A 23,832-nucleotide genomic window follows, 5' to 3' on the forward strand; every position below is an offset into this window, starting at 1 on the left:
TTGCAGGCATAATCACCGAGAAAAGGCATAACTTTGACTCCTCCACACCTCCAGCCGGTGCAGAGAATCTCCACTTCACGTTAAACGGAGAACCGAGGAGGCCCCCGGGCCGGCAGTGGCCGGCGCCCATACGGCTTGGGAAGACGCGGACCAGGTGAGCTTCGCGGTACCGCGGTTCCCCCACAGACAAGCCTGGGCCAGAGCAGCATAGCCCCCTGGACAGACTGACCTCCACCCGGGAAAAAAAGAGAAACTGAGTACTAAGCAATAAGAACAGTTAAGACACGCTGGAAAGAGGGTGGGGCGCCCTGAGCGCTGAAGATTGGGGGAAGGGAACCCTTCCCGGGACTGTAAAGAAACGAGCGGGCGGGCCGGAGAGGCTCTGGCGGGAGCGGGGCGCGCCAGCAACCAGGAGCAGGGACGCTTGTGAGAGGAGGGAAGACCCACTTCCCACGTGAACTGTAAATAAACACGCAGGCCTGACAACGCGGGGCAGTGTCGCCTTTCCCAGTGCTTGGAAAGGGAAAAGCCTGTAGCAGAGGCCCCCCTCCCCCGCACAGGAGAACTCTGAGCAAACAAAGCCTGTGGGACCAGGTGAGTGCTAAGCTCACCCCAGAGATCTGCATAAATAACGCCGCCAGCTACAGGCTGAGAGCAGCAGGCAGGCAAGCCACAGTTGCAGATACCACTCTCAGAACTGCCTCCAGACGCTTTTTTTTTTTTTTCTTTTTCTCCCTACCTTTGATGAGAGAACAACCGAATTACACCTGCAAGCCGAAAAACTTACTGAAACTGTATTGCATTTGAACTGGGGACACTTGGTGGGGCTTTTTTTTTTTTTCTTCTGTATGTGTGTGAGTGTAGTTTTGTTCTACTTTATGCATCCCCTTTGATGAGACAACTACAGAACAACATCTGAGGCACCAACTCCAGGACTGGAGATTGAGACGGACATCCAAATTATTAAGACTGAAATTGCATTGCATATAAACTTGGAAGTTTTTTGGTTTTTTGGGGTTTTTTTTGTTTTTTTTAATTTTCTATTTTCCATTTTATTTTAATTCATTTTTATAAATAGATATTACTTTCATATACTTATTTTTTATTTTTTCTATCTTTGATTTTCAATCCTCTCTCTGTCACTCTATTGTCTGTTCAGCTTACTGTCGATTAATACACTAACACTCCCTGTTTATACCTTTGAAATTCTCTTGTCTGATACCTTGTTCTGCTTTCTCCCTCTTGTCTGTATATTTGTTTTCCCCTTTTCTTTAACTTCTTGCTTTCCATCTCAGCTCACTCTTCCATTCTCAATATTACCATTGTTATTATTACAAGCTAGAAAATACTTAATTACACACAGTACAGGGACAGTAACAACACAAAGGACAATGACAGGAAGACAGAAAAAACAAGGAAACCAGTTTCCCCACAGCAAAAAATTAGTACAGGAACCAGAGGGGAATGAAGAGAACAGAAACTCAGAGCCAGACTCCAACAAAATGAAGATAAACTATGCCAAAGGACCCAATGAAGCCTACAAGAATAATTTAAAAGAAGACATACTACAAGTACTCAATGAGAATTTTATAGAGATGATACTGGATAGGGTCAACCAAAATGTACAGGAGACACTCAAGAAATTCCAAGACAATAAAAATAGAGAATTTGAAAAAGCAAAAGAAGAAATAAAGGAAACCATAGAAGCACTGTATAAACACCAAAGTGAAAGAGAGAACACAATGAATAAATGGATAAATGAACTCAGGACAAAAATAGACAACAATAAAGAAGAAAACAGCCAGGATATGGAAAACCTCAGAAAAAAGAACGAAACAGAACTGCAAAACAAAACGGAAGGCCAATCCAGCAGAATAGAACAAACAGAAGACAGAATCTCAGAACCTGAAGATGAAATGGTAATTAAAGGAAAAACTGAAGAACTACTAATTAAACAACTCAAGACCTGTGAAAAGAAAATGCAAGAACTCACTGACTCCATCAAAAGACCAAACTTGAGAATCATGGGCATCGAAGAAGAAGAAGAGGTGCAAGCGAAGGGAATGCGTAATATATTCAACAAAATAATAACGGAAAATTTCCCAAATCTAAAGATATTCCCATACAAATGCAAGAGGCCTCCAGGACACCAAACAGACCAGATCAAAATAGAACTACTCCACGACATATCATCATTAAAACAACAAGTTCAGAAACTAAGGAAAGAATATTGAAGGCTGCAAGAGAGAAAAAACAAGTAACATACAAAGGTAAACCCATCAAAATCACAGCAGACTTCTCAACAGAAACATTAAAAGCAAGAAGAGCGTGGGGTGAGATCTTCCGGGCACTGAATGAAAATAACTTCAACCCCAGGATACTCTACCCAGCAACGCTATCATTCAAAATAGATGGAGCAATAAAAGTCTTCCATGATAAGCAAAAACTAAAACAATATGTGACCACAAAGCCACCATTACAAAAGATTCTGCAAGGGATCCTGCACACAGAAAGTGACACCCAACTTAACCATGAAAAGGCAGGCAGCACCAAACCACAGGATAAGAAAAAGCAAGACAGTAGAGAGTAACATCAAGTTAGGTACACACAATCAAACCTTCAAACAACTAAGATAACTAAATGGCAGGAATCACCACATACCTATCAGTACTAACACTTAATGTTAATGGACTTAATTCACCCATCAAAAGACACCGCTTGAGAAAATGGATTAAAAAAGAAGATCCAACAATTTGTTGCTTACAGGAGACTCATCTCACCGACAGAAATAAGCATATGCTTAGGATGAAAGGCTGGAAGAAGATTTACCAAGCCAATGGCCCCCGAAAACAAGCAGGAGTAGCAATACTTATCTCTGACAAAGTAGACTTCAAACCTACATTGATCAAACGAGATAAAGAAGGACATTCCATACTAATAAAAGGGGAAATAGACCAAAAGGAAATAATAATCATCAATCTGTACGCACCCAATGTCAACGCACCCAATTTCATCAAACATACCCTGAAAGACCTAAAAGCATATATAAACGCCAACACAGTGGTTGTGGGAGACTTTAACACTCCATTATCATCAATAGATAGGTCATCCAAACAAAAACTCAATAAAGAAATCCAAGATCTAAAATATGCAATAGATCAAGTGGACCTAGTAGATGTCTACAGAACATTTCATCCAACCTCTACACAATATACATTCTTCTCAGCAGCCCATGGAACCTTCTCCAAAATAGATCATATCCTAGGGCACAAAGCAAGCCTCAGCAAATATAAGAAAATAGAAATAATACCATGCATACTATCTGACCACAATGCAGTAAAAGTAGAACTCAACAACAAAAGTAAAGACAAAAAACATGCAAACAGCTGGAAACTAAATAACTCATTACTTAATGAAGAATGGATCATCGATGCAATAAAAGAGGAAATTAAAAAGTTCCTAGAAGTCAATGAAAATGAAAACACAACCTACCAGAACCTATGGGACACAGCTAAGGCAGTCTTGAGAGGAAAGTTTATAGCCATGAGTGCATATATTAAAAAGATTGAAAGATCCCAAATCAATGACCTAATGATACATCTCAAACTCCTAGAAAAACAAGAACAAGCAAATCCCAAAACAAATAGAAGGAGAGAAATAATAAAAATAAGAGCTGAAATCAACGAAATAGAAACCAAAAAAACCATACAAAGAATTAATGAAACAAAAAGTTGGTTCTTTGAAAAAATAAACAAGATCGATAGACCCCTGGCAAACCTGACTAAAATGAGGAGAGAAAAAACCCAAATTAGTAGAATCAGGAATGCAAAAGGGGAGATAACAACAAACACCATGGAAGTCCAGGAAATCATCAGAGACTACTTTGAGAACCTATATTCAAATAAACTTGAAAATCTTAAAGAAATGGACAGATTTCTAGATACACATGACCATCCAAAACTGAACCAAGAGGAAATTAATCACCTGAATAGACCTATAACACAAAATGAAATTGAAGCAGCAATCAAGAGTCTCCCCAAAAAGAAAAGTCCAGGACCTGATGGATTCTCTGCTGAATTCTATCAGACCTTTAAAGAAGAACTGATACCAACCCTCCTTAAACTGTTCCATGAAATAGAAAGGGAAGGAAAACTGCCAAACACATTTTATGAAGCCACTATTACACTTATCCCAAAACCAGGCAAAGACACCTCCAAAAAGGAGAACTATAGGCCAATCTCCTTAATGAACATTGATGCAAAAATCCTCAACAAAATAATGGCAAATCGAATTCAGCAACACATCAAAAAGATTATTCACCATGACCAGGTAGGCTTCATCCCAGGGATGCAGGGGTGGTTCAACATACGAAATTCAATAAACGTAATAAACCACATTAACAGAAGCAAAGACAAAAACCACTTGATCATCTCAATAGATGCAGAAAAAGCCTTTGATAAGATCCAACATCATTTCATGATAAAAGCTCTAAGAAAACTAGGAATAGAAGGAAAGTTCCTCAACATTATAAAAGCTATATATGACAAGCCTACAGCCAGCATTATACTTAACGGAGAAAAATTAAAACCATTCCCTCTAAAATCAGGAACCAGACAAGGATGCCCACTATCTCCACTCCTATTCAACATAGTACTGGAATTCCTAGCCAGAGCAATTAGGCAAGAAGAAGGAATAAAAGGAATACAAATAGGTAAAGAAACTGTCAAAATATCCCTGTTTGCAGACGACATGATCCTATACCTTAAAGACCCAAAAAACTCTACTCAGAAGCTTCTAGACATCATCAATAGCTATAGCAAGGTAGCAGGATATAAAATCAACATAGAAAAATCATTAGCATTTCTATACACTAACAATGAGCAAACGGAAAAAGAATGTATGAAAACAATTCCATTTACAATAGCCTCAAAAAAAATCAAATACCTAGGTGTAAACCTAACAAAAGATGTGAAAGACCTCTACAAGGAAAACTATACACTTCTGAAGAAAGAGATTGAGGAAGACTATAGAAAGTGGAGAGATCTCCCATGCTCATGGATTGGTAGAATCAACATAGTAAAAATGTCTATACTCCCAAAAGTAATCTACATGTTTAATGCAATTCCCATCAAAATTCCAATGACATTCATCAAAGAGATTGAAAAATCTACTGTTAAATTTATATGGAAACACAAGAGGCCACGAATAGCCAAGGCAATACTCAGTCAAAAGAACAATGCAGGAGGTATCACAATACCTGACTTCAAACTATATTACAAAGCAATAATAATAAAAACAGCATGGTACTGGCACAAAAACAGACATGAAGACCAGTGGAACAGAATAGAGGATCCAGATATGAAGCCACACAACTATGAGCAACTTATCTTTGACAAAGGAGCTAAAAATATACGATGGAGAAATAGCAGCCTCTTCAACAAAAACTGCTGGGAAAACTGGTTAGCAGTCTGCAAAAAACTGAAACTAGATCCATGTATATCACCCTATACCAAGATTAACTCAAAATGGATCAAGGATCTTAATATCAGACCCCAAACTCTTAAGTTGATACAAGAAAGAGTAGGAAATACTCTGGAGTTAGTAGGTATAGGTAAGAACTTTCTCAATGAAACCCCAGCAGCACAGCAACTAAGAGATAGCATAGATAAATGGGACCTCATAAAACTAAAAAGCTTCTGTTCACCAAAAGAAATGGTCTCTAAACTGAAGAGAACACCCACAGAGTGGGAGAAAATATTTGCCAACTATACATCAGACAAAGGACTGATAACCAGAATATACAGGGAACTTAAAAAACTAAATTCTCCCAAAACTAATGAACCAATAAAGAAATGGGCAGGTGAACTAAACAGAACTTTCTCAAAAGAAGAAATTCAAATGGCCAGAAAACACATGAAAAAATGCTCACCATCTCTAGCAATAAAGGAAATGCAAATTAAAACCACACTAAGATTCCACCTCACCCCTGTTAGAATAGCCATCATTAGCAACACCACCAACAACAGGTGTTGGCGAGGATGCGGGGAAAAAGGAACCCTCTTACACTGTTGGTGGGAATGTAGACTAGTACAACCACTCTGGAAAAAAATTTGGAGGCTACTTAAAAAGCTGGACATCGATCTACCATTTGATCCAGCAATACCACTCTTGGGGATATACCCAAAAGACTGTTACTCCAGAGGCACCTGCACATCCATGTTTATTGCGGCACTATTCACAATAGCCAAGTTATGGAAACAGCCAAGATGCCCCAGCACTGACGAATGGATTAAGAAAATGTGGTATCTATACACAATGGAATTTTATGCAGCCATGAAGAAGAACGAAATGTTATCATTCGCTGGTAAATGGATGGAATTGGAGAACATCATTCTGAGTGAGGTTAGCCTGGCTCAAAAGACCAAAAATCGTATGTTCTCCCTCATATGTGGACATTAGATCAAGGGCAAACACAACAAGGGGATTGGACTATGAGCACATGATAAAAGCGAGAGCACACAAGGGAGGGGTGAGGATAGGTAAGACACCTAAAAAATTAGCTAGCATTTGTTGCCCTTAATGCAGAGAAACTAAAGCAGATACCTTAAAGCAACTGAGGCCAATAGGAAAAGGGGACCAGGAACTAGAGAAAAGGTTAGATTAAAAAGAATTAACCTAGAAGGTAACACCCACGCACAGGAAATCAATGTGAGTCAATGCCCTGTATAGCTATCCTTATCTCAACCAGCAAAACCCCTTTTTCCTTCCTATTATTGCTTATACTCTCTCTACAACAAAATTAGAGATAAGGGCAAAATAGTTTCTGCTGGGTATTGAGGGGGGGAGCGGGAGGGGGTGGAGTGGGTGGTAAGGGAGGGGGTGGGGGCAGGGGGGAGAAATGAACCAAGCCTTGTATGCACATATGAATAATAAAAGAAAAATGAAAAAAAAAAAAACAAAAACAGACATAAAGACCAGCAGAACAGAACAGAGGACCCCGATATGAATCCCCACAGCTATGCCCACCTTATTTTTGACAAAGGCACTAAAAATGTGTGATGGAGAAAAGACAGCCTCTTCAACAAATGTTGCTGGGAAAAGTGGCTCTCTACCTGCAAAATACTGAAACTAGATCCATGTTTATCACCTTGTACTAGTACCAACTCAAAACGGATCGAGGACCTTAATATCAGACCCGAAACTCTGAAGTTAGTACAGGAAAGAGCAGGGAATACTCTGGAAGCGATATGTCTAGGCAAGGACTTCCTCAATAGAACCCCAGCAGCTCAGCAACTAAAAGAAAGGATGGACAAATGGGACTGCATAAAATAAAAAGCTTCTGTACAACAAAAGAAATGGCCTCTAAACTGAAGAGACCACCCACAGAGTGGGAGAAAATATTTGCCAGCTATACATCAGACAAAGGACTGATAACCAGAATATACAAGGAGCTCAAAAAACTAAACTCTCCCAAAATCAATGAACTAATAAAGAAATGAGCGACTGAACTAAACAGAACTTTTTCAGAAGAAATTCAAATGGCAAAAAAAAAAAAAAAAACATGAAAAAATGCTCACCATCTCTGGCCATAAAGGAAATGCAAATCAAAACCACACTAAGATTCCACCTCACCCCTGTTAGAATAGCTATCATCAAAAACACCACCAACAGATGTTGGTGAGGATGTGGAGAAAAAGGAACTCTTGTACACTGCTGGTGGGAATGCAAGCTAGTGCAACCACTCTGTCCCATGCTGTTTTTGGAGACTTCTTAAAAATCTAAACATAGATCTGCCATATGATCCAGCAATCCCACTCCTAGGGATACACCTGAAGGAATGTGACTCAGGTTACTCCAGAGGCCCCTGCACACCCATGTTTATTGCAGCACTATTCACAATAGCCAAGTTATGGAAACAGCCAAGAAGCCCCACTACTGATGAATGGATTAAGAAAATGTGGCATTTACACACAATGGAATTTTACTCAACCGTGAAGAATGAAATCTTATCATTAACAAGTAAATGGATGGAACTGGAGAACATCAAATTGAGTGAGGTTAGCCAGGCTCTGAAGACCAAAAATCTTATGTTCTCCCTCATATGCAGACTTTAGATCTAGGGCAAAGGCAGTAATGTTGTTGGACTTGGGTCACATGCTAAAGGGAGAGCACATACGGGACGAATAGGAAAAGGTAGGAAACCCAAAACTTGAGAGCATTTGATCTTCCCATTGTAGAGGAGCTAATACAGTAACCTTAAAGCAACAGAGAGAAGGTGACCAGGAAGTAGTGAAGAGGTCTGGTAGAGATGAATCAATTCGGGTTGTAATACACTTGTGCATGGAAGCAATGCTAGGAATCTCTCTGTATAGCTATCCTCATCTCAACTAGCAAAACTGCTTTGTCTTTCTTATTATTGCTTATGTCTTCTCTTCAATAAAATTGGAGAAGAGGGCAGACCAGGTTCTGCCTGGAAGCGAGGTGGGTAGGGGGGAGAAATGACCCAAACAATGTATGCACATATGAATATATGAATAAAGAAAAAAAAATCCTGAACAAATGTACAAATAATTATAGTTTTCTGTAACTATTCCAATTTTCCCCACATTTACCCCTAGAATGATATCTACGCACTATTTGTGTTACAGAGTGTGTGCACTTTAAAAAAACAAAGATAATTCACATGCCATAAAATTTGCCCTTTTCAAGTGGGTTGTGCATTCCTTACCTCCATCAATCACTGAGTAGATGATTACTCTGACTGGATCTTTATCCAGACGCACAAGTGGGCAGTTGAACAACTACCTGTTAGTGGGTATTGTTGACTTTGGCAGACAGAACTTTTATGGGAATGGAGGCCCAACAAATGTCTGCCATGATCTGGCCTGGTGACATACAGAAAAGCCACAGGTACCTAGACTTGCGATTATTAAATGTGGACATGCTCTGATTGAAGGCAGGAAGAGGTGGCTGAAGAACGGACAGGCACCCTTTGTCTTAACCCCTCTGGAGTACTGACTGCTGACAAGCAGGGGAACCCTTCAACACTGAGTGGACATCCTGGCTGAGCAAAGCACATCAATTACTGAACATGCAGAACAGCAGCATCAGTGCCGGCAGTCGGTACCAGCAGCCCTCACCTCTTTAATAATGGCCGGCTGTGCTACCTGAATCAGTAAAATAAAAAGGATTGTCTCCATGGTTCCTGCTGACTATCACCAACAGACATTCCCAAGACTCTGTCATAAAGCTGCCTTATGCAAAGTGGGAACCAACATGACCTTTCCACTAGGCTGTCACGGTCACTTAAGATTAGGAGCAGTGAGTTCCAAACAGCTGCCATTTATAAAGAAGGAAGCCCTGCACACTGATGCCAGCTAGCACAGGGAATTCTGTCCATGGTCATGTCTGAGACATGACAGTCAAGGAGGCTTATGGATCTGCTGCCAGGGAGTAAAGAAAGAGTGCAGAAGTAGAACGGTCTAGGAATTGTGGAGCTCATCTCTAAGGGGCTCAGCAGCAGGAACGAACCTTGGAGAAGCCCCTAAGCCTCACAGATCTTATTTCTGACCACAACTGGCCTCTCCTCACCCAGAATAGGCAATGAGGCTCCAGCATGGTCATTTTAGTTTCCAAAAAGCAAGAGAATGTTCTATCACTAAAGTCACCATAACAAATCCTGTGTCTAAGAATCTGACATCATTGCTGAGAACAATTAAAAAGGACAGTATCTGGGAAATAAATCTTGAACCCAATTCCCAGTAAAAGTGTTCAGTGACTCCTTATGTGATTATTGTGATAACCCTACATCTTAATTGTAAATTTGAGTTAAGAATGATTATATAGAAACATATCAACAATGAACATAAAATATCTCTCTTTCCTTTTTCCTTTTTGAAGAGATTATTAAGCCTCATTCTACCTTCCAAAGGATGTAGCTCAGAATGGAGAATGAGGTCTATATTCCGAGAGAGAGAAAAAAAAAAGGGGCTGGTAGAGTGGCTCAAGTGGCACAGTGCTTGCCTAGCAAGTGTGAGGCTCTGAGTTCAAATCCCAGCACCACAAAAAAAGGGAGAGAGATTAACATTTGTAAAAAATCCAAATAAACAGAAAAACAAACAAACAAAAATAACCACAGTGACCCAAAGAACCAATGTAATTAAAACTCAAATCTCTAAGGCAAGATGAGTCAGAGGCTCCAGAGCCAATTCTAACCCTGCAGCACAAACTCACAGCATGGTTCATGGCTTGGCATTCAGATAACTGCAGTGTAAGGTAGCACACAGTATCTATGCAATGAAAAATCCAGAACACAGACTACTCAGGAAATGCAGAGTCCTATAAGAAGGCCAAACTTGAAGACTTTGGAGAGATATTCTGAACTTAATTTCTTCTCACAAGCTACACACTACATTCAGCACTTACTGGGGCCTTCTCGAACTAAACACTGGGCACGAAAGGCCTAGTTTTCTATTCATGATTCAGGAGGGATAAGAGATGGATGAGCATCCTACCAAGGGCTCAGGGCCCTGACTACAGGGGGTAAAGTGCAGTGGGAAAAAATCAAGGTGTTAGTTTTAGGGAAAATCAAGGAATAACAAATAAGGTGAAAGCCAAGCTGACCTGTGAGGTGCACAAAGTTCAAGAGGAAGAAATGAGATGATCATTTCCAGAGTGCCCAAAGGAGAAGAGTGAGCAAAGACTCAGAGCTGTGAAATGCACTCCCCACGGTTCTAAGACAACACAAGGACTGGGAGATGTCAGCATCCAGGCTGAAGAAAGTAAAGTGGCTTCAATGTGAAGGACGATTAAAAAGACTGCACACTACCCTGTTCTACACGTCTTTCCCTTCCACTCATGACCAATCCCACAAATCCTTACCCACAATCCAAATCTGAAAACTCTAAAAACGAAAAGGTTCCTATTCAAAGTCTGAAGCCAAGCTCACTTGAAAGTAAAATCTGATTTAGTGTGAGGTCATTTTGAGTGTTACTTTTTCCATTTATATGAATAAGCAGATTTTTTTACAAAACTAATTATACATGTGGCTCTAGGGTGCTAGAGGTGTGACACAGTGCTTGCACTACATTGCCTTTCGCAAATCCTTTTGGGCACAAAGAATAAGAGATTGTGGACACTGCCAGTTGAAAAATCAGTCCATAACAACACACCGATAGCCTTTCACTCTTCCTTTCATCTTTTGTAACTGCAGAGTACAGCACAGTATGAATATACTTTCTGGTTTCTCTTTAGTATAGTGGTTACTTAGCTGTGTGGTGAATTTCCCAAATTTTAGTGTGGGAAGACTTTGGATGCCAATGCATGGCCATTCGCTAATTTTTCCACAAGCAAATTCTATGTCCATGAATTTGGATCCTGTAGTTTCTGGCTGTAATGGTCTCCTTCTGTAGCAGGTTCAATTTGTTCATTCAGTTGTTCAATCTTCAATACTGTGATTTTGACTTGCTAGTTATATCAGTTTGAAAGAAATGTATTTAGTTTCTGCTGGGTACTGAGGGGGTGGGGGGGAGAGGGAGAGGGTGGAGTGGGTGGTAAGGGAGGGGGTGGGGGCAGGGGGGGGAGAAATGACCCAAGCCTTGTATGCACATATGAATAATGAAAGAAAAAAAATGTACCTCCAATACAACAATAATATGACAATAAAAAAAATTTTAAGTCTCCAAAAAAAAAAGAAACGTATTAAAAATCTGTCTCCATGTGGTCTGCCCATTTTGAACTGTCACGGAGTGTTTAGAATTCTATGGTTTTCACGTGCCTGCTGAATTTACTGTATCCATCGTTTCTCAAGTAGCAGGTCCTGCTTGAGAGAATACTTAGGCCCACACTACTTAGCTCACTTTTGCAAAGGTAGAAGTTCTAAGTATTTTTCTTGGATCACTTCAGTACTCAGAATGCAACCATAAGGTGGTTATCATCGTCATAATCACTTCACAGATGAGGAAGCTAGGCACCAAGAGTTGCCTTCCCAACCAGAAAGACAGCAGGAGACCCATCAAGATTCAAACTCCTTCCTAACCCAGAGTCCAAGCTCTTTGCCACCTCATGGCCTGGAGGCTCTTCGTTAGCCCTTCTACACAGCACGGTGATAGAGTTCACAGACACAGACTGTGAAGACCACACAGTCGACCTCTACATTGACAGGTTCCACATCCAGATTCAATCAGCCTCAGACAGGAAGTATACACCAAACAAATGTTCTGTCTGAACTGAACAGGTACACACTTTTTCCTGTCATTATTCCCTAAATAATATAATATGACAACTATTTCTACAGAATTTATGTTGTACTGGGTATTTTAAACAATCTAGAGATGATTTAAGATATACAGGAGCACACTACACTCAGCACACATTATATGGAAACACTACACCATTTTACATAAGGGTCTTGAGCATCCACAAACTTTGGTATCCAGATTTTGACATTCATGGAGGTCCTAAAACCAAACCCCCAAAAGACAATAAGGGACAACTGTATGTTAACACTTGTGCTACAAGGAAACTAGGCTGGGGGTGGAGATTTTATTAGAAAGACTGGATGCCAGGCATGGTGGTACATGTCTATAATCCCAGCTCACAGGAGGATTGCTGGGCTATATAGCCAGTCCCTGTGTCAAAAAACTAAGAACTAAGGATGTAACTCAATAGAAAAGCACTTTCGTAGCATGCATAAAGACCTTGGTTCCATTGGTAGCACCACCAAAAAAAAAAAAAAAAAAAATCCTGGGGGTATTAAGAGGACATTCAGAATCTATCTTCATTTCATGGTAGCTCTTTTCTGTAACTACTTTGAGCTAACACATTAAGAAAACTTTGTTTTCATTAAAATTCTCCCATCTCTTCATTTACAAAGCAACCAATATGCAAAGAGCCATCCAGAGGTGGTGAATGTCTTAGTAAAAACGAAAGAAAACAAAACACAAAGCAAATAAAACCACAGTAACACAGCAGAGAGAGGTAATACGGCAGAGAAAGAGAATGAGGTCCAAACGTAGTTTCAGTGAAGAGAGTGCTCAAAAGTAGATGTACTCTGGAATAAAATCAGTGGGGAAGTGGGTAGGAAGTGAAACACTCATCACACTATGTTTCATGTCAAACAGCTCTGAATTCTCTTTTCTGATAACCCTGCTAACAGCCAGAAAGCTTTGCATATATAGATAGTACTTACAAAAACAAAAAGACAAGGTTTTAGATGTAAATTTTTAAAATAATATAAAATAGGGCTGGGATTGTAGCTCCATGGTAGCATGAGCGAGGCCCTGGGTTCCATCCCAAGCACTGCAAATAAAAATATAAAATAAAATAGATAAGAAAATTTTGATAAAATCAAAATAAAGGTGGATTAAAGATGATGCTGGAGTGAGTCAGTGTACAAGCAACTGTAAATGTGACTTTTAACTCTCCAGCACACTCATAAAAAGGATTCAAACTCCACTCTGTAAGAACAACCCAGTTCTCTTGGATTCCTCTGAAGGAAGAGCCCATTCAACGTTGTGGAACCACCTTCCTTACACGAGTGCTTTCGGAGACCTGCTCCTACCACAGTGTCTCTGGCCTCGCAGCACAGAGCAGTGTAAGGAAGAGCTCCGTGGTGTTATAGGATTAAGGCTGTGATACTCCTCTCTGACTGCAGGGCCAAACGTGAGCACAGACCGTATGCATCTAGAACAGACTTTGTATTCACATGCCTATGTGAGTCACATCAGCCACTTCAAGGGAGAAGTTCTTTGTATGGCAAAATGCAGGTGGCCTATGAAACACACAAGAATATTCTTCCCTACTCAAACCCATCTGCTTTCTTTCATTTTCCATATGGCACTCTGGGCCAGCCTTTCATTACTTCACTCTTATTAGAAATGGTGACAGAGCTTTGGTGCTATCAGAAAATCCACTGCAGAATTCCTGACAAGTGGCAGCTGACAGTCACCTTGGGCTGAGGAGACACAAGATGGGCTCTAGTGAGAGGCAGGAAGATAAGCACTGTTGGGCTCCTGGCAGGATTTATGAACTCATCCTCTCTTCAAGAGGCTGAAATCCAGATCTTGTGCAAAACCTCTTGATTTTAAATGCTACTTCAAAAAAAAAAAAGTGCATTTAAACATGATGCAGGGCAGAAAACAAAAAGCCTGATGCAGGGCAAACAAAACCTATTGAGGGTGGGGGAGGGAGGTGGGGTCTTAAGCAGTCTCACAGTGGCCTAGAATTTGCTGGGTTGGCAAATGGGCCTGTAACTCTCCATCATCTGCCTCAGCCTCCAAGTGCCGGGATCATAGTGCAGTGGCCACCTCTGGGCTTCAGGATTAAATTGATCACATGCCTTGGGGTATCCACATAACTATATACATCTTTTGAGTTCCTGAAAATACTGAGCCCAGTAGGTTCAAGGTTATACTTCTTATTTTGTGTGGGGAGTGGATTATGAGAAGCCTATGAGAACTTGACATAAGCATAATTGTGCTCAATGATCTACAGGCTGAGTTTGGCACCAGCCACAGAAGAGAGCGAGAGGCAAAATGTAGCACAGCTGCTTTTCTTAAGTTGTTTATGTTCAGAGAAGTAGGAACACTGATTTCTCCTGTTACAATGTCACGCCCCTCCACAAGAACTGTTGCTCCACCTCCTTGTTTACCAATGGATATAAAAGACTCCAAAAGACTTCCTGAAGGAGGACTTGAGGTTTTTTGATGAGGGATGGGTTGATTAGCTGGCTACGGGCTGCTTGTGAAGACTGCCACTGCCGCAGCTGCTGCTGAGTTATGCTAGAGATTAAAGGAAACATGGGACAGTGCGAGTCTGACGGGACAGTGCAAATCTGAGGACCAAGACTCTAAGAGAGATTATGCTAAAGAAAAGCTAACGAAAACATGGGACAGAGACTTTAAAGACTAGAAAAGAAGCAAGGTTTTAAAGAAAGACTTTAGAAGGAAGATTTTAAAGAATAAGAGAAAAGAAGCAAAGTGAAAGAAGAATTATTAGAGGAAAAGAAGCAACAAGGCTGCTGTGCGTCTCCATCCGAGCGCCTAGCATACCTGGCCCCAACTTTCTGCATGTCTGTCTTCTATCATCTGTTCTTTCTGCATCTCCAGTCGCCCCCAGTTAGGTCAGTAGAACAGTGTGAGAAAGCTTGCGAGAAATTTTTCTTTTTTAGTAATGGAGTTTGAACTCAGGGCCTTGCAGTTGCTAGTCAGGTATTCTACCATCTGAGCCACACCCAAGCCCAAGGTTGTACTTCTTGAAAAGTACAATCTGTTGTGTTATATTTACGCTGCATTCACAGCCATGAATTACTCCCCTCCCCAAGTCCATGCCTACTTGCCCTAAGCTTTGAGTGCTCCCTGCTTGACTCTGCACTCTGCACTGTGACCTGCCTTTGTCACTGGACCTAAGCAAATGTAAGGGAGGCTCAAATGTGGGGCTTGCACCTTCCCACAGCGGCTCTCAGAAACCCTACCACCTTGTGACCAAGTCCATAATGGCCTTCTGGAAAAGAGGATGCATGAATAGAGATCACAGATGTGCCAGCCACACCTACCACAAACCAGCCAGACCCAGATGATCTGCCACATGACTAGATGCACAAGCAATGCTGAGCCCAGCAAAGCTGGCCAAGACCAAAGGCTATCCCAGCTGATTCATAGAATTGTGAGCCGAATAAAGGGTGGTTAGTTTGAAACACACAGCTAGAGCTTACAGTCAGTGGTAACTGATGCATGCTAATGTATATCAGCTACATTCTGATCAAAATTATAGAAACACCCAAGTGATGGATCTAGGAGGACTTGTCCTCAAGAGCAATGGCTTTTTCCATGTCCAGTCACCATCAGCCCTATTATTATTATTATTGCCACCCTCACCACTTTTATTAACCTCTGTTTTGTTGTTGTTGTTTTGGGTTGGGAGATGTTCTTTTGTTTCTGTCTTGAGACAGAGTGTGACTACATAACCCACAGGCCCTGAAATCTTAATCCTCCTGCCTGAGACTCCAGAGCACTGGAATTAAAGATTGCTGGAATTAGGGGTGCACACCACAGGCCCAGCTAGTAAACCTCTGATTTAGCAAGCAGCGCTATGAAGGCTCTCGGAGAGCAAGAGACTTCTTGTTGGTCTCAGGTGTTGGCTTCCAAACTGCAGCCTTGGCCATAGGGACTAGTATACTGCTGACTATTGCCCACACACTGTGTGTGGGAACCCAGCTGTGAAAACTGTAAGCCTTGGACTGGACAGGGACTGAAGCCCTTTCAACAAAAAGTTAAGTGTCCTGAAAAGGTACTAGGCTGAATGTAATGCTTCCCTGTGGGTCAAGAGAAAACTAACTGACAAAGCCAAGATTCTCTTCAAAAGATACCAAGGGTATGGGCAGTATTGCACAAGACACATTTGTTCTTAATTTTAAATAAATAAAAACTCAGCGAACCACCCAGAGCCCGCTATTAAAATTTTTATAAAACCACTGCAAGAGGTTCACCTAATAGCTGACCTGAACGAGCCAACTCGCTATATAGATTGGCACTCTAAACAGAGGGCCAATTTCAAAAATTCATGCCTCTGTATCATGTGAGGCCTTGCTTTTCTGAAAGGAAGTTAGATATCAGAGACAACTGATACTCAGATTCCTCCTAATCTACAGAAATAGATAGCTCTATCTGTACCTATTTTTCTTCCTGTTTTCTCTTGGGCCACAGGGGAAGTGTGGAAGACTCCTTTAGCTCAGCTCAGAAAGGCCTCAAATCATGAAAATATTCATTTAAAAGGAGAGGCAATCTCAGGACTATCTTATTTCATGACTCTAAGGTCCAGAGTGTTTGAAACTGGAAACTCTTTATTACTCTTATATTTAAGTTTTTTTCTGCTACAGGTGACCCTCATGTATTCATGATGGATTGGCTCCAGGACTCCCTGTGAATGCAAAAATCCATGGATACCAAAACCTAGAATGGCACTTTCTACATAATCTTCCTGTGCCTGGCTGAAAGGATGTAACTTAGGAAGGAACACAACAGAACTTCTGTGCCCATTCTCTTAAATCATGGCACCTTAAAAAATGGGAGCTTCAAAAATACTTATCCAAAAAGAGGGCCAGCAGGGATGTACTCAATGGTAGAGTGCTTGCTTAGCACCCGTGAGGAAATGTAGAAAAGGACCTTTCCTTTCTTAAGCATTTCTGCCTTCCTTCTTGACTATTCCTCAGAATGAAGCCTTCCATTTTAAAACTCTCATGATCAAGATCGGAGAAACTTGCCTCTGGTCATCTCCAAGTCACCCACATCAACCTCATTGAACTCCCCTGCCGGGCCTCTTCTTACCTGATCCCTCTTCTGTACGGCCCACAATCCTAGCCACAGCATGTGGGAAACCCCAGTGTAATTACTTAACCCTCCTCTCTGCAGTCTCTCAGAACCACACATCAGCTTTCCATCTTACCTCGCTCTCACTGTCTGCCTCCATCCCAGTACCTCTTAGCTCCACAAGCACACTTGGTATACCAGAAGCAAGCTCTTTCTACACAACAGTATCGGAAGTCCTCTATAATCTATTCCCACACTGGCCAACTTGATTTCCAACTGCTACTCTCTCTCTCACACTGTGATTCACACAAACTACACCCTTACCTGTGAAGGGGGAAGAAAAAACAACTGCATTCTTTTTTTTTTTTTTTAAAGGCAAGAGTCTCTCTATGCAGCCCTGGCTGGGCTGTATTCGAGATCCTCTTGCCTCAGCTTCTCACTTGGCTTTGCCTTCACTTTTGAATTCCCCTAGCAATTCATCGCGCTTTTGTTCTTTCCACTGATGTCCTCTTTCCTGATAGAATGGGTCTTGAAGGGCAAGAAGATCTACCTCCCAAAGCTCAGCATCACACATAGCAAGTAAGTAATCCTTCCCAAACTCACTGAGGCTGTCTGGCAGACTGAAGCAGCAGACTTCACAGGCGGGATGACTCACCTGATTTCCATGGGGAACTGGGCGTTTGTGACTAGAAAACTGGAGATTTTACACTGATGGAGCAGCTTCAAGAACCTGTTGATCTCCGGGTACATGATTGGTTCTCCTACCAGGGACAATGCACAGTGCTTCACCTCCATTCCTTCCTCAAGGCGCTCCGCTCTGACACCGGGCACTCCTGCAGGACAGAGAAGAGAACAGGTCAAGTAAGGCCCATTCTTTGACTTAGAGGGAAAATTCATTTTTTATACCTAAGAATACAAAAGAAAGTTAGGAAGACCTAGAACTTTTTCTTTTCTTGGTTTTTTGTTTGTTTGTTTTGGGCTGTACTGGGGTTTGAACTTGGGGCTTCATGCTTGTTAGGCTGGCACTCTATGGCACTCTAGAATTAATAACTCAAAACAGAATCTCATCCTTAGTTTTAATTAAACTATACATCAGAACAATTAGGCAAGGCCAACTTTGTAAGCTAGCTATTTGGAAGGGAGGATACATCACTTCTTACCATTTGCTTAACTGCACTCCTTCATGCTGGCCCATGAAACGAACTCAGTATATCTACCAAGAGCAAGCCCTTCCAGACAAGCCATTTCCCAAGTAGCTGAAGTTGGGAAACTAAATGTAGTTGGTCCAAGGTACACAGGGGAGAAAGAGAAGAGACTTGTAGCTCCACCTTTGGCTTCACACTGGAATCACCTGAAGAGTCCAAACCTGCAGCCACTGAGGCCCACTTCCAAAGGCCGTGTTTCACTAGAGCAGTGCAGGCCAGGGCAATGGACAGGTTAATGTACCCCAGAAAGGACATGTGGTGCATGCCTGTAACCCCAGCAGATGGAAGACCGAGGCAGGAGGATCATGAGCTCCATGCCAGCTCATATGTATATGAGACACTGCTTTAAAAAAAAAAAAAATCCCTCAAGTGATTCTAATGAACAACCATGGCTATAAAGCAATGCATAAACCACGGGCCCTCCCCCCACATCCCCCTGCCTGCCTGGAAATGCTACAACTCCCAAATTCCAGGCTGCAGCTCAGACCAACTGAGTCACAACCACAAGGGGAGGAGCACAGGCACCAGTAGTCTCTGAGGCTCCACACAGGGTGCCAATGGGCAGACTGTTTGGGAACCACTGGCACACACCTCTGCTTCTGAACCCTGTGTGGGCTGGAATTATCCAAAAAAACCTTTAAAAATCCCAGCATCCAGGCCATTCCGCAAACCAATGAAGTCACAGTATCTGAGGAGGCACTCAGGAACCAGTGTCAAGTGTCCCTATGTGATGGCAGCTCCCCAAACTACTCAGAACAGGGAAGGCTGCTGGGGAAATAAACACGCATCCCCTTCACTTCAGTTGCTGTGACTCCCTCATCTCTCCGTCTGTTGTGATGAACACATCCTCTCTGGAGGACACAGGCTTCCTGTAGAGAAGAAACATGTTCACCTTTCCCCTCAGTCACTCCCTAGCCATCTCTGAAACTGAATTTCCTTTAAAAATGACTGAACAGTGCTTACCATGAAGAATTTGTGTTAGGATTAGAGAATGCATGTAAAGGTTTCAGCAGGATACCTGGCACTCCAGAAAAGCTCATCAAGAATTTGCCATCATCGCTTTATTAATTACTAATCAGTAATGATAATTAATTAGATCAATGAGTAATGTCAATGTCACCCTCACAATAACAAAGAGCCAGCTCATCTGTGCCGTAGTTTCCAGGATGTGATTTTGTTTTACACACACACAATCTGAATGCCACAGGCTAAAATCTAAAAGTGACAGGTAGACCTTCATCATAACTAACTTAAGACTGAACTTCACTTCAGTATTTTCGGATGAGTAATTTTTTATTATTATTGAAATCTGAGATCTTAACTCAAGCGAACCAACGTTTTAAATAAAACTTGATCCTTAAACTCAGTCCATGTTGCCGAGACAACTCAGCAGTCAGCATAACATTTCCTCTTCGTGAGCAGCTGATTTCACCTGAACTCTGCACCTAACCACAAGCTCAGAATGGGGAGGAACTGAGCCCTGTTGAGGCCTGGAACTGGATGTTGGCTGCCCTGGGTTCAAATTCTGGTCTGCCATGAAGACAGTTTTGTGTCCGAGATAAGCCTCTGACCCTTTGTTTCCCTAATATTTAAGACAATGATTTTACACACACACACAAAGTTATTACAAGAATTAGATAAAATAAGGTACCTGAAATACTATGGTGCCAGGCCCAGCACCTAAGCACTGAAAAAGAAAATGCTAAATGCAAGTGTTTGTGAATTGGAAAGGGAACTGAAATGTTTTAAGTCCTTTAAATAAGGCGGTGATCCGCTCATTTAGAGGCATGATGACCACCAGTTTTGTGCCAAGCACTGCTTTAGGGGATTTCTACCAGCAAATAAAACATAAAGAGACGACAGGCCTTTCTGCCATGACGACGTGTTCTGTATCTAACACCACAGCCATAAACCAGCCACGTGCAACTATGAGGGCTTGAACAGTGTGGCAAATGTAAAGGGTTGCACGTAACTAGTGACTGCCACATTGGATCTGCAATCCGATGAGATGGCAAGAGTGGTAGGCATCTGGGGTAGAAAAGGATGGCAGAGGCCTGCATGGCCTAGGCAAACCTCACTGAGAAGGGGAGGATCGACTTGAAGGAGATGAGGAGCAACTAGGGGACCCAGGGCAAGAGCATTCCAGACAGCAAAGACCCTCAGATGGGAGCACTGTCTGCTGAGCTTGACTCTGAGTCACACAGCAGGTTTTAAGAAGGGTGACATAATCTTACCTTTGCTTTAAATGGACCACAATTGGTGCTGAATGGAGGACAAGGGGCAAAGAGAAAATCTAAGTGCTGAAAGGCCATTACATAATCTAAGTGAGATACAATTGTGGCTCAGATGGAGATGGCATGAGGCAACCACCAGCCTGTTTTGAAGGTCGAGGCTTGGATACAGGTTGTGAGAATCAACCTGCACCAGAGCTGCCAAGTGAGACAAAGAAGTGTAGGGAGTAGTAATGGGAGGGAGCAGCGTACACACCAGATGTCCAATTTCAGACACCTGATACATCTACTGCACATCTGAATGCTGACACAATGTGCAAATGTGGATCCAGGTAGGAGGACTGGGTCGAAATAAAGACTCTGGCAATGGGTGGCATTTCCAGCCCGGAGCTGCAGAGCATCACTATGGCAGGAAGTATACACAGAGCAGGACAAGGCCTGAGACAAGGGAAATGAAATAGGGGGTCAAAGGACATGAACAAGGACAAGGGGAGCTGGGGGGTTGGGGAGCGAAGGAACCAAAAAGCAGAGACCAAGTGCCATCCTCTCTGAGAGCTACAACTAAAACCCTCATATTTACCTGCCCCTTTAGACAGTTACAAACAAAAGGGAAGATTTAAAAAATAAGTCCTATGAATAAGACTCCTAAAATAATGGATTCTGAAACTTAAAAATTACCCGAATTCTGTCAAAGAAAGGTTAGGCCCTGGGAAGGATGTGCAAAGCCCTCCTTCACAGAGCACACTCCCACATAGTGCTCACTGCCAGAGGCTGCCTCCTCCTCTTGCAAACAAGGCCTGGGGGACTCCGCCTCCTGACAGAAGAGTTCACTGTCCACAAAGAAAGTGTCAGAAAATAAAAGAGCAACTAAACTTGGAATGGAAAGAAGTCCTGAAGAAGGAAAACTCTAGACAACAGCAGATGCTGCATTTCAGAAGATCTGCAGTACTGCTTCAGTTGCATCACTCACACACACTCACACTCAATGTCACACACATGCAGAGTCTCACACACACACACACTGTCACATGCGTAAACACTGTCACTCATACGGTCACTCACAGTTACTCATACAGTCACTAACACTGTCGGCTGCACATTCAATTGCACACTCACACTCCCTCTCAGTCTCACACTCACACTGTCACACACAGTAACATCCACACTGTCTCACACTCACACTGCCACATACTCTCTCACTGGCTCACACACTGTCACACACTCACTCACACTGTGACACACCCATTCACACCTGCTCTCTTCCAACTTTCCAGATCCCGACCCTTTCTCAACTCAATTCTGCTTGGTTATTCTAATCTTTATGTGGCTGTTAAGCAACTTTTCTGACATTTCCATGTCCTGAACAGCTTCCCAATCCTGAATAAACACAGTGATGGTCATCAGATCAACCAAGAGAAACACTTTTCTCATGACGAGATGTCAGAGCAAGAACTCAGTATTCCAGAATTTGTATCCTGATATCATAGCAATCAACTAAATGACAGAGAAGCACCATATATCTTTCAGCATACAGCATTCCTATTTCTATAGAAATACTCTATTCTTTAAGACTAATCAGAAATAAAACCTTCTCTTCTTTCTTGTTATAACAATACAATTTCTGGCCCAAAATCTTCCCAAGAGCCCTTCCCGGGTGAAAGTCATATCTATACCTGACAGAGATACTTCACACTGTGAGGATTTTTTCATAAATAAGTTTCAGAAAACAACAAGCAGGTGTTCTCTTCCCGCCTCCACATTTCTTTGTGATGTCTACTTGAGCACACCTAGTTTATAAGAACCATCTGCTGGAGACCCTTTATCCTGAGCTGTAATTATGAGAACACGCAGCAACCAAAGATGTAGTTTTCATCTGTGCATCTTCAGGACCAAGGACATTCCTGACAGTGTGCTCACGCACTTGGTGCTGGCTGAATTGATTCTCTGAGAACTGTTTCTCGCTGCAGAACTGAGAAGGGGACAGGAGGCATTTTACAAAGATGCTGAGTTGCTTTGAAATTCTGACCCACTTGTAATCAATAAAAAGTTAATTTTGCATGTGCATAAAGGGAAAGCTAATAAAGATCACAAGAAGAAAGATATTTCAATGACGCCATGAAGTAACTGAAAAGACAATGATTGCCTTCAGAACTGAGGCGAGCAGCACAAAGCGAAGCATTTAAAAAATCAGAGAGTATCTTCAAAATCTGCTTCAGGCTGGCCACTTGGCGAAAGCTGGAAACACAGAGACAGTAACAACAGGACCCTAGCCTCATCCTCAAAAAACATAAATGACAGAAACCGCCCCATGGGAGAGAGCAGGTGTTTCTCCTTGAGGGAAAGCACTTAGGAAACTCAAGGACTCCACACCAGAACAAAGGCTATTACTAACAAGTTAAAAGAGAGGACTTCTACAGAGAGGCCAAAGTGCAGACAACAAAATATATCAAACTCAGAAGGAAATAGCTTCAAACTTTTGGAAATTGCCCCTATTTTTCAACATACAAAAGAAACATGTTTCTAAGCATTTCTGTTTAAGCCTAAAATTTATATTCCCACAGACACATTACAATTAAAACTGAAATCAATGGCCATCCAAACTCCAAACACCAAGTTAATCTGTAATATGCCTAAACAATTATACTAATAAATCTATTTCAATATCATCTAATCCTGAAGGAAAATGTGTTCTAAATTCCAACCATGGAAGCCAGAAACACACATTTCCTTCTGGTTTTCTCTTTTGTTTCCTTTGTAAGCCACAAGGAGACACAGGGCTCTGAAAGAAAACTCCCACATGGACACAGCAGAAGACAAGAAGTAGATTCCTGCTGGGTATCTGCAAATGGGCAGCTGTCTTCATGAGATAAGCCACTTTTCCAAGGCCAGCCTCCAAGGAGAAGTTCATATTTGGGGAAGCTAGGGAAGGGAGCCTCCTGGGGGCCAAATGAGATCTAGAGTTCTCATCTTCAGCTGCATCTTCAGAGTTCAAGAGTAGGATGTGTGTCAGACCTGCACCCAGCTGAGTACACTGGGCTCAGAAGAGGAGGAGACTGTTCTGCCATCCATACACATGAGCCTCACCTTCCT

At 41.9% G+C, this 23,832-nt stretch overlaps 1 protein-coding gene across 3 annotated transcripts in view; it reads right to left on the reverse strand.

Annotated features, from left to right (window-relative positions):
* The window catches only part of LOC109685928 (S-adenosyl-L-methionine-dependent tRNA 4-demethylwyosine synthase TYW1-like), a 198,827-nt gene that overhangs the window by 104,383 nt on the left and 70,612 nt on the right, over positions 1-23,832 (reverse strand). For 2 of the 3 annotated variants that reach the window (XM_074075772.1, XM_074075774.1), the window contains one exon: positions 17,962-18,139. In XM_074075772.1, coding sequence (XP_073931873.1) covers positions 17,962-18,139 — 178 coding nt within the window. Of the gene's footprint in view, positions 1-17,961; positions 18,140-23,832 lie in introns of those variants that run through there. The other variant, XM_074075773.1, reaches the window with a different exon arrangement.

This window comes from Castor canadensis, chromosome 6, assembly GCF_047511655.1.
Source record: "Castor canadensis chromosome 6, mCasCan1.hap1v2, whole genome shotgun sequence".
In the NCBI taxonomy this organism is placed as follows: domain Eukaryota; kingdom Metazoa; phylum Chordata; class Mammalia; order Rodentia; family Castoridae; genus Castor; species Castor canadensis.